The 12850-nt window shown below is 52.0% G+C and overlaps 1 protein-coding gene across 3 annotated transcripts in view; it reads right to left on the reverse strand.

Moving 5' to 3' along the window:
• The window catches only part of LOC143296959 (aldehyde dehydrogenase, mitochondrial-like), a 72537-nt gene that overhangs the window by 8155 nt on the left and 51532 nt on the right, over window positions 1-12850 (reverse strand). For all 3 annotated transcript variants that reach the window (XM_076609018.1, XM_076609017.1, XM_076609016.1), the window contains exons 9-11: window positions 11565-11678; window positions 3724-3826; window positions 782-966 (exon numbers count right to left, since the gene is read on the reverse strand). In XM_076609018.1, coding sequence (XP_076465133.1) covers window positions 782-966; window positions 3724-3826; window positions 11565-11678 — 402 coding nt within the window. The remainder of the gene's footprint in view (window positions 1-781; window positions 967-3723; window positions 3827-11564; window positions 11679-12850) is intronic.

Below are 12850 nucleotides of genomic sequence, written 5' to 3' on the forward strand. Positions count from 1 at the left end.
CTGTCCCTACCTGAGGTCACTGTGTCCCCTGTCCCTACCTGAGGTAACTGTGTGTCCCCTGTCCCTACCTGAGGTCACTGTGTCCCCTGTCCCTACCTGAGGTCACTGTGTGTCCCCTGTCCCTACCTGAGGTCACTGTGTCCCCTGTCCCTACCTGAGGTCACTGTGTGTCCCCTGTCCCTACCTGAGGTCACTGTGTCCCCTGTCCCTACCTGAGGTCACTGTGTGTCCCCTGTCCCTACCTGAGGTCCCAGTGTCCCCTGTCCCTACCTGAGGTCACTGTGTGTCCCCTGTCCCTACCTGAGGTCCCAGTGTCCCCTGTCCCTACCTGAGGTCACTGTGTGTCCCCTGTCCCTACCTGAGGTCACTGTGTCCCCTGTCCCTACCTGAGGTCACTGTGTGTCCCCTGTCCCTACCTGAGGTCTCAGTGTCCCCTGTCCCTACCTGAGGTCACTGTGTCCCCTGTCCCTACCTGAGGTCACTGTGTCCCCTGTCCCTACCTGAGGTCTCTGTGTGTCCCCTGTCCCTACCTGAGGTCACTGTGTGTCCCCTGTCCCTACCTGAGGTCACTGTGTCCCCTGTCCCTACCTGAGGTCCCAGTGTCCCCTGTCCCTACCTGAGGTCACTGTGTGCCTGAGGTCACTGTGTGTCCCCTGTCCCTACTTGAGGTCCTACTTTGTACTCTGTCCCTACCTGAGGTCACAGTGCGTCCCCTGTCCCTACCTGAGGTCCCAGTATCCCCTGTCCCTACCTGAGGTCACAGTGTGTCCCCTGTCACTACCTGAGGTCCCTGCACCGTGGCAGGGCAGAAGGGGTCCCCTACAGCCCTCTGGGCGGCCAGCTGGGCAGACTTGGCGACGAACTGATCGTAAATCTTCTCGTGCACGTAGGTCCTGGTGGCGGCCACACAGCACTGGCCCTGGTTCACCATGCAGGCATCCTGGGCCTCCCGCACTGCCCAGTCCACTGCACACACCGGTACACAGCATCACACAGTGTCACACAGTATCACACAGCATCACACAGCATCACACAGTGTCACATAGCATCACACAGCATCACACAGTGTCACACACACCGGTACACAGCATCACACACACTGTCACACAGCATCACACACACTGTCACACAGCATCACACACACTGTCACACAGCATCACACACCGTCACACAGCATCACACACACCGGTACACAGCATCACACACACCGTCACACAGCATCACACACACTGTCACACAGCATCACACAGCATCACACACACTGTCACACAGCATCACACACCGTCACACAGCATCACACAGCATCACACACACTGTCACACAGCATCACACAGCATCACACACACTGTCACACAGCATCACACACCGTCACACAGCATCACACACACTGTCACACAGCATCACACACCGTCACACAGCATCACACACACCGTCACACAGCATCACACAGTATCACACACACCGTCACACAGCATCACACACACTGTCACACAGCATCACACAGTATCACATACACCGTCACACAGCATCACACAGCATCACACACACCGTCACACAGCATCACACACACCGTCACACAGCATCACACAGTATCACACACACCGTCACACAGCATCACACACACCGTCACACAGCATCACACAGTATCACACACACCGTCACACAGCATCATACAGCATTACACAGCATCACACAGCATTACACAGCATCATACAGCACCCCACACCGTCACACAGCATCACACACACCGTCACACAGCACTACACAGCATCACACAGGATCACACTCCGTCACACACCATCACAGAGCATTCCACACCATCACACAGAATCACACACACTGTCACACACTATCACGCAGTATCACACAGCATCACACACACCATCACACACACCATCACACACACCATCACACACACACCATCACACACAGCATCACACACACCATCACACACACCATCACACACACTATCGCACACACCACCACACCAACATATCCGACTTCAAGGACTGACCATGACATATCCCCTTCTGGTCAAAACACGGCAGAACACACCTGACTACAAGGACTGACCAGGAGAACACACCTGGCTACAAGGACTGACCAGGAGAACACACCTGGCTACAAGGACTGACCATGACACATCTACCTGACCAGGAGAACACACCTGGCTACAAGGACTGACCATGGCACATCTACCTGACCAGGAGAACACACCTGACTACAAGGACTGACCATGACACATCTACCTGACCAGGAGAAGACACCTGGCTACAAGGACTGACCATGACACATCTACCTGACCAGGAGAAGACACCTGACTACAAGGACTGACCATGACACATCTACCTGACAAGTAGAACACACCTGGCTACAAGGACTGACCATGACACATCTACCTGACCAGGAGAACACACCTGACTACAAGGACTGACCATGACACATCTACCTGACCAGGAGAACACACCTGACTACAAGGACTGACCAGGAGAACACACCTGACTACAAGGACTGACCATGACACATCTACCTGACCAGGAGAACACACCTGACTACAAGGACTGACCATGACACATCTACCTGACCAGGAGAACACACCTGACTACAAGGACTGACCATGACACATCTACCTGACCAGGAGAACACACCTGGCTACAAGGACTGACCAGGAGAACACACCTGGCTACAAGGACTGACCAGGAGAAGACACCTGACTACAAGGACTGATTATGGCACACTTTCCTGGCCAGGAGAATACACCTGGCTTTAAGGACTGACCATGTCACACCTTTCTACAAGACACATCTACCTGACTAGGAGAACACATCTGGCTACAAGGACTGACCAGGGAACACACCTGGCTACAAGGACTGACCAGGGAACACACCTGGCTACAAGGACTGACCAGGGAACACACCTGGCTACAAGGACTGACCAGGAGAAGACACCTGACTACAAGGACTGACAGGAGAACACACCTGGCTACAAGGACTGACCAGGAGAACACACCTGGCTACAAGGACTGACAGGAGAACACACCTGACTACAAGGACTGACAGGAGAACACACCTGGCTACAAGGACTGACCACGCCACGTCTACCTGACCAAAAAAAACAAACCTGGCTACAAGGACCGACCGTGAAACATCTACCTGACCAGGAGAACACACAAGGACTGACCATGACACACCTGACTACAAGGACTGATTATGACACTTTCCTGGCCAGGAGAACACACCTGACTACAAGGATTGACCAGGAGAATACACCTGGCTTTAAGGACTGACCATGTCACACCTTTCTACAAGACACATCTACCTGACTAGGAGAACACATCTGGCTACAAGGACTGACCAGGGAACACACCTGGCTACAAGGACTGACCAGGACACACCTGGCTACAAGGACTGACCAGGACACACCTGGCTACAAGGACTGACCAGGAGAACACACCTGGCTACAAGGACTGACCAGGGAACACACCTGGCTACAAGGACTGACCAGGACACACCTGGCTACAAGGACTGACCATGACACATCTACCTGACCAGGAGAACGACAGGACAACACTCATCAATACAGTGAGGTTGGAGATGACGATGAGGATCACGTGATGACAAGAGTGACAAGGACAATGATGGCGACGATGACAATGAGGATGAGGATGACAAGGAAGGTGAGGATGTTGCTGAGGATGAGGGATGAGAGATGAGGAGGACTCACCGTCCACATCGTCCATGAAGATGGCAGGACTCTTTCCCCCCAGCTCCAGTGTGGGTCTCTTCAGGTTGCTGTCTGCTGCTGCCTTCATGATGATCTGTCCTACCTGTTCCACATCACATCACATCACATCAACCAGTGTGGGTCTCTTCAGGTTGCTGTCTGCTGCTGCCTTCATGATGATCTGCCCTACCTGTTCCACATCACATCACATCACATCAACCAGTGTGGGTCTCTTCAGGTTGCTGTCTGCTGCTGCCTTCATGATGATCTGCCCTACCTGTTCCACATCACATCACATCACATCAACCAGTGTGGGTCTCTTCAGGTTGCTGTCTGCTGCTGCCTTCATGGTGATCTGTCCTACCTGTTCCACATCATGCCACATTGTACCACATCACACCACATCACATCACATCAACCAGTGTGGGTCTCTTCAGGTTGCTGTCTGCTCCTGCCTTCATGGTGATCTGTCCTACCTGTTCCACATCATGCCACATTGTACCACATCACACCACATCACATCACATCAACCAGTGTGGGTCTCTTCAGGTTGCTGTCTGCTCCTGCCTTCATGGTGATCTGTCCTACCTGTTCCACATCATGCCATATTGTACCACACCACATCACATCACACCACACCACATCAAACCACATCACATCGCACCACACCACATCACATCAAACCACATCACATCACATCACATCACATCACACTACACCACACCACACCACATCATACCATACCACACCACACTGCACCACATCACACCACACCACACCACATCATACCATACCACACCACATCACATCACACCACATCAACCAGTGTGGGTCTCTTCAGGTTGCTGTCTGCTGCTGCCTTCATGATGATCTGTCCCACCTGTTCCACATCATGCCACATTTTACCACACCACATCACATCACACCACATCACCCAGTGTGGGTCTCTTCAGGTTGCTGTCTGCTGCTGCCTTCATGATGATCTGTCCCACCTGTTCCACATCATGCCACATTGTACCACATCACACCACATCACATCACATCACACCACATCAACCAGTGTGGGTCTCTTCAGGTTGCTGTCTGCTGCTGCCTTCATGATGATCTGTCCCACCTGTTCCACATCATGCCACATTGTACCACATCACATCACATCACACCACACCACACCACACCACATCAAACCACATCACATCAAAACCACATCACATCACACCACATCAATCAAACCACATCACATCACATCAAACCACATCACACCACACCACATCACACCACACCACATCACATCACACCACACCACACCACATCACACCACACCACACCACACCACACCACACCACATCACATCATACCACACCACATCACATCACACCACATCAACCAGTGTGGGTCTCTCCAGGTTGCTGTGTGCTGCTGCCTTCATGATGATCTGCCCTACCTGTTCCACATCATGCCACATTGTACCACATCACATTACATCATACCAGGCCTATCCTTATACCAACCATTCGCACACAAGTAAATAACAGATACACTGAAACAAACCCAGACACTTCCTCAAAAATGATTGGTCAAAGGACAGGCCCGGTGCTTCCTTTTGTAAGGAAGTGTCTGGAATTGGTCCAAAGAACCTGTTATTTACCTGTGTGCTAAGCAGCATTGACTAGAAGTTGTGTACCCTGTGAATGGCGAGAGATGCTGCTCTTTGCTGTTTGTCAATCAAATGGAAGGAAAATGAAACAAATCGCAAACATTGTCACAATGTGATGATGGAGTCTCCCGTCGGACCGACGGATGAGTAGGCAGGCAGGCTTATCTGTCGGTGTGTGTCCTCATATGGGAGAAGAGGCCGATTCTGGATGCACAGCACTTCCCACATGTGTTGCAAGGGAAAACGTCTCCAGAAGTTGAGCCCTGCTTCCTTCGCTCACGCTTCTCCTTCATGATCAGCGTTCTCTTGTTTTCAAACGTCTTTATGCCACTAGAGCACAGCATCCTCCAGCGACAGCAGTCAAAGGCATCAGTTTCCCAGGAAGCGATGTCGATGTCACAGGCTTTGAGGTTTGTCTTCAAGGTGTCCTTGAAACGCTTGCAGGGTCTTCCAAGTTCGTGGTGGCCTTCCTTCAGCTGGCCATACAATAGCATCTTCAGGATCCTGTTGTCTGTCATGCGGACAACGTGTCCTCTCCAGCGTAGCTGGTACTGGATCAGCAAGCTTTTGATGCTGGGCAGGCCGCTCCTCTCTAGGACCTGGACGTTGGAGACCCTGTCTTGCCACTTTATGCCGAGGATCTTCCGTAGGTATCTCTGGTGAAACTGCACAAGTTGTTGAATGTGACGGCGATACGTCGTCCATATTTCACAGCAGTACAACAAGGTGGTCAGCACAACAGCTCTGTAGGTTTTGATTTTGGTGCTGAGCCTGATGCCTTTGTTGTTCCACAGCCTATTGTTGAGTCTGCCAAAGGTGGAGCTGGCCTTGGTGATGCGCAGCATCAATTCTGCATCAAGGGCTCTGTTGCTGCATAGGGTGCTGCCCAGGTAGCAAAACTTGTTGACTGACTTGATCTCTGTGTCATCGATCTTGATTACGGGTGGTGGGGTGGGGGGGGGGAGGCACTGGCGTTCTGTAAGCTAGCTGGCTGGTACATGGACTCGGTCTTGCTGAGGCTGATGGTGAGTCCAAAACACCCGCAGGAGGTTGAGAACCTGTCCAAAATGAACTGCATTTCCTCATGGGTGTGTGCAGCAAGCGCGTAGTCATCAGCAAAGAGGAACTCTCTCAACAGTGCCTTAAACACCCTGGACCTGGCGTGGAGTCGCCGCAGGTTGAAAAGTTTGCCATCTGTGCGAAACTGAATATAGATGCCCCGGTCACAGTCTTGGAAGGCGTCAATCAGCATGGCAGAGAAGAGAATGGAGAACAGTATGGGTGCCAGGACACAGCCCTGCTTCCACAGGGAACGGATCCGACATGTCAGTATTTTCCTGTAGAGAGTACAGGCGAGAAGCCTGAATGCCATCATTGTGTCCGTAGTGGTGGTGCGGATGTTTTGAAAGAGAGGGGGCAGTGGTGGAAGGGGCAGAGGTTGTGAAAGAGAGAGAGAAGGGGGAGTGGTGGTGAGGGTGGGGGTGGTGTGAGAGAGAGAGAGGGGAGTGGTGGTGAGGGTGTGGGTTGTGTGAGTGAGAGAGAGAGGGGGGAGTGGTGGTGAGGGTGGGGGTTGTGAGAGAGAGAGAGAGAGGGGGGAGTGGTGGTGAGGGTGGGGGTTGTGTGAGAGAGAGAGGGGGGAGTGGTGGTGAGGGTGGGGGTGGTGTGAGAGAGAGAGGGGAGTGGTGGTGAGGGTGGGGGTGGTGTGAGAGAGAGAGGGGGGGAGTGGTGGTGAGGGTGGGGTGTGTGTGAGAGAGAGAGAGGTGGTGGAAGGGGCAGAGGTTGTGTGAGAGAGAGGGGGGGGGTTGTGTGTGAGAGAGAGAGGGGGGTGAGGGTGGTGGTTGTGTGTGAGAGAGAGAGAGAGGTGGTGGAAGGGGCAGAGGTTGTGTGAGAGAGAGGGGGGGGTGAGTGGGGGGGTTGTGTGTGAGAGAGGGGGGGGCGTGAGTGGGCGGGTTGTGTGTGTGAGAGAGAGAGAGAGAGAGAGAGGGGGGTGAGGGTGGTGGTTGTGTGTGAGAGAGAGAGAGGTGGTGGAAGGGGCAGAGGTTGTGTGAGAGAGAGGGGGGGGGTGAGGGGGGGGGGGGTTGTGTGTGAGAGAGTGGGGGGGGGGGTGAGTGGGGGGGTTGTGTGTGTGAGAGAGAGAGAGAGAGAGAAGGGAGTGGTGGTGAGGGTGGGGGATGTGTGTGAGAGAGAGAGAGGGGAGTGGTGGTGAGGGTGGGGGATGTGTGAGAGAGAGAGAGAGGGGAGTGGTGGTGAGGGTGGGGTTGTGTGAGAGAGAGAGAGAGGGGGGGATGGTGGTGAGGGTGGGGGTGGTGTGAGAGAGAGAGAGAGGGGGGGGAGTGGTGGTGAGGGTGGGGGTTGTGTGAGAGAGAGAGAGAGAGAGAGGGGGGGAGTGGTGGTGAGGGTGGGGGTTGTGTGAGAGAGAGAGGGGGGAGTGGTGGTGAGGGTGGGGGTTGTGTGTGAGAGAGAGGGGTGTGGTGGTGAGGGTGGGGGTTGTGTGTGAGAGAGAGGGGGGAGTGGTGGTGAGGGTGGGGGTTGTGTTTGAGAGAGAGGGGTGTGGTGGTGAGGGTGGGGGTTGTGAGAGAGAGAGGGGGGGGAGTGGTAGTGAGGGTGGGGTTGTGAGAGAGAGAGAGAGAGGGGAGTGGTGGTGAGGGTGGGGTTGTGAGAGAGAGAGAGGGGTGTGGTGGTGAGGGTGGGGGTTGTGTGAGAGAGAGAGAGAGGGGAGTGGTGGTGAGGGTGGGGGTTGTGTGAGAGAGAGAGAGAGGGGAGTGGTGGTGAGGGTGGGGGTGGTGTGTGAGAGAGAGAGGGGGAGTGGTGGTGAGGGTGGGGGTTGTGTGAGAGAGAGGGGGGAGTGGTGGTGAGGGTGGGGGTGGTGTGTGAGAGAGAGGGTGGGGTGGTGGTGAGGGTGGGGGTTGTGAGAGAGAGAGAAGGTGGTTGTGGTGAGGGTGGGGTGTGTGAGAGAGAGAGAGGGGAGTGGTTGTGAGGGTGGGGGTTAAGTCAGAGAGGGGGGAGTGGTGTGGAGGCGGAGGGGGGGGGGGCGGGGCATGGGGAATGGAGGAAGGCAGTGACCAAAATGACCCAGGACATCGCTGACCCGTCACTGACCCGTGAGACTGACCACATGGCCCAGGCCTACAACTACTGCCGTGCCTTCACCCACACCCACACCCTACCCATCGGTCCACCCCGCCCACAAGGCTGCCTGCGACACATGCACCGTGTGCCCATCGCCGTCCAATAATGTCACGTCAGTGATGTCCCGGCCTGTCACTGCAGCCATGTCTACGTGCTGATCACAGTGTAGACAAGGGCCAGTGTGACCTGGCTACTTATAGCATCAGTCACAGGAAGGGAAACGAAGTCTTCAAACCAGTCTCACTCCATTTCCCGGATGTCGACGACCACGAAAATAACATGTACATGACGCTGGTGGTGAGTGTTCATTGACGTCTGTAATGACTGTTCTCACGGAATCGTTTAGGACAGTACCACACATTCCTCCAGGAATATATGTGATGGTGTGTGTGTGTGTGTGTGTGTGTGTGTGTGTGTGTGTGTGTGTGTGTGAGAGAGAGACAGAGAGAGATAGAGACACAGAGAGAGACAGAGATGACATCAATGCAGTCCTTTGTCCAACTGCACACTGCTGGTTGCTGTGGCAGTGCACGGTGACTGTTGAAGGGAGATGACTTAAGTTGTGTGCTGCTGTTTTCTACGCCGTGTCGTAACTATGCAAGGCTGATTGGTGTTGACGATACTACGTGCTGTGTGGCTGGTGTGTTGACAATACTACGTGTTGTAAGGCTGATGGTGTTGACAATGCTACGTGTTGTAAGGCTGATGGTGTTGACAATACTACGTGTTGTAAGGCTGATGGTGTTGACAATGCTACGTGTCGTGTGGCTGGTGTGTTGACAATGCTACGTGTTGTAAGGCTGATGGTGTTGACAATATTACGTGTTGTAAGGCTGGTGGTGTTGACAATGCTACGTGTTGTAAGGCTGATGGTGTTGACGATACTACGTGTTGTAAGGCTGATGGTGTTGACGATACTACGTGTTGTAAGGCTGATGGTGTTGACAATGCTACGTGTTGTAAGGCTGATGGTGTTGACGATGCTACGTGTTGTAAGGCTGGTGGTGTTGACAATGCTACGTGTTGTAAGGCTGATGGTGTTGACAATGCTACGTGTTGTAAGGCTGATGTGTTGACAATACTACGTGTTGTAAGGCTGATGGTGTTTTCAATATTACGTGTTGTAAGGCTGATGGTGTTGACAATGCTGTGTGTTGTAAGGCTGATGGTGTTGACAATTCTACGTGTTGTGTTGCTGATGGTGTTGACAATACTACGTGTTGTAAGGCTGATGGTGTTGACAATGCTACGTGTTGTAAGGCTGATGGTGTTGACAATACTACGTGTTGTAAGGCTGATGGTGTTGACAATTCTACGTGTTGTGTTGCTGATGGTGTTGACAATACTACGTGTTGTAAGGCTGATGGTGTTGACAATGCTACGTGTTGTAAGGCTGATGGTGTTGACAATAATACGTGTAAGGCTGATCGTGTTGACAATGCTACGTGTTGTAAGGCTGATGGTGTTGACAATGCTGTGTGTTGTAAGGCTGATCGTGTTGACAATAATACGTGTTGTAAGGCTGATCGTGTTCACAATGCTACGTGTTGTAAGGTTGATGGTGTTGACAATGCTACGTGTTGTAAGGCTGATGGTGTTGACAATGCTACGTGTTGTAAGGCTGATGGTGTTGACAATACTACGTGTTGTAAGGCTGATGGTGTTGACAATGCTACGTGTTGTAAGACTGATGGTGTTGACAATGCTACGTGTTGTAAGGCTGATGGTGTTGACAATGCTACGTGTTGTAAGGTTGATGGTGTTGACAATGCTACGTGTTGTAAGGCTGATGGTGTTGACAATGCTACGTGTTGTAAGGCTGATGGTGTTGACAATGCTACGTGTTGTAAGGCTGATGGTGTTGACAGTGCTACGTGTTGTTAGGCTGATGGTGTTGACAATATGACGTGTTGTAAGGCTGATGGTGTTGACAATATGACGTGTTGTAAGGCTGATGGTGTTGACAATGCCACGTGTTGTAAGGCTGGTGGTGTTGACAATACTACGTGTTGTAAGGCTGATGGTGTTGACAATGCTATGTGTTGTAAGGGTGATGGTGTTGACAATGCTATGTGTTGTAAGGCTGATGGTGTTGACAATGCTACGTGTTGTAAGGCTGGTGGTGTTGACAATACTACGTGTTGTAAGGCTGATGGTGTTGACAATACTACGTGTTGTAAGGCTGATGGTGTTGACAATACTACGTGTTGTAAAGCTGATGGTGTTGACAATGCTACGTGTTGTAAGGCTGATGGTGTTGACGATACTACGTGTCGTGTGGCTGGTGTGTTGACAGTGCTACGTGTTGTAAGGCTGGTGGTGTTGACAATGCTACGTGTTGTAAGGCTGATGTTGTTGACAAAGCTACGTGTTGTAAGGCTTTAAGTTTTGATAATATTCTTTCTTTTCTTTCTTTCTGGTAAGTGGAATTTAATGGAGTTTAGTTGGAATATGTCGGCAAACAGATTACGAAACTCGTCAGCAATATCATCATTTGTTGAACATTCATCACAAATTATTCATTTCTGGGTAAATTGTCAAAACGCTGTTTATTAACAGGTTGTGCTTTGTTGGTTGTTCTAAACTTTGCTAACTCCGTAACACAATGATTTGATAACACAGGGAAATAATTATGCATCTGGACCAAAGTTTGGTTTAAACACCCTGTCATTAATATACATGGAATCGTTATCTACGTATCTGTGCCAATCTGGCAACAACGAAAAAAACAACTGATTTTTCAAATGACCCTTAACTTTCTCTTTAAACCATGAAGCGAGGCGAAGCAAGGCAAGGCAAGGCACGGCAAGGCAAGGCAAGGCAAGGCGCTTTACATACTCGGGGTCATTTACACAACAGGCTGTCTGCGTGAGTAGAGCCGATTGACGGCTATCATTGGTCGCTCATCATTCGTTTCCTGTGTCATTCAATCAGATTTCAGGCTCGCACACACACACACGCGCACACACACACACACACACACGCACACACACACACGCACACACACACACACACACACACACACACGGAGACAGATGGGTAACAAATCAGCACTGACCTCCGTGGACCCCGTGAAGGCCACCTTGTCCACGTCAGGGTGAGAGGTAAGGGCGGCCCCAGCAGTGGGGCCATAGCCTGGCAACACTGCCACCACGCCCGCCGGGAACCCCGCCTGTAGCACACATCACACCGTCACACACCGTCACACACATCACACACATCACACACCGTCACACACCGTCACACACATCACACCGTCACACACCGTCACACACATCACACCGTCACACACCGTCACACACATCACACACCGTCACACACATCACACCGTCACACACCGTCATGCTCCGTCACACACATCACACACCGTCACACACATCACACACCGTCACACACCATCACATCACACCGTCACACACCATCACACACCATCACACACCATCTCACACATCACACACTGTCAAGCACATCACACACATCACACACCGTCACACACATCACACACTGTCACACACCATCACACACCGTCACACACATCACACACCGTCACACACATCACACACATCACACACCATCACACACCGTCACACACATCACACACATCACACACCATCACACACCGTCACACACATCACACACCATCACACACATCACACACCATCACACACATCACACACCGTCACACACATCACACACTGTCACATACAGTCACACACCATCACACACCGTCACACACATCACACCGTCACACACATCACACCGTCACACACATCACACCGTCACACACATCACACACCGTCACACACATCACACCGTCACACACCGTCATGCTCCGTCACACACATCACACACCGTCACACACCATCACATCACACCGTCACACACCATCACACACCATCACACACATCACACACTGTCACACACATCACACACCATCACACACATCACACACATCACACCGTCACACACATCACACACATCACACCGTCACACACATCACACACCGTCACACACATCACACCGTCACACACCGTCACACACATCACACCGTCACACACATCACACCGTCACACACATCACACACCGTCACACACATCACACACCGTCACACACATCACACACCATCACACACCGTCACACACATCACACACCATCACACACATCACACACCGTCACACACATCACACACTGTCACATACAGTCACACACCATCACACACCGTCACATACAGTCACACACATCACACACCGTCACACACCGTCACACACCATCACACACATCACACACCGTCACACACATCACACACCGTCACACACCATCACACACCGTCACACACATCACACA

Source organism: Babylonia areolata, chromosome 22 (genome assembly GCF_041734735.1).
Source record: "Babylonia areolata isolate BAREFJ2019XMU chromosome 22, ASM4173473v1, whole genome shotgun sequence".
Classification (NCBI taxonomy): Eukaryota; Metazoa; Mollusca; class Gastropoda; order Neogastropoda; family Buccinidae; genus Babylonia; species Babylonia areolata.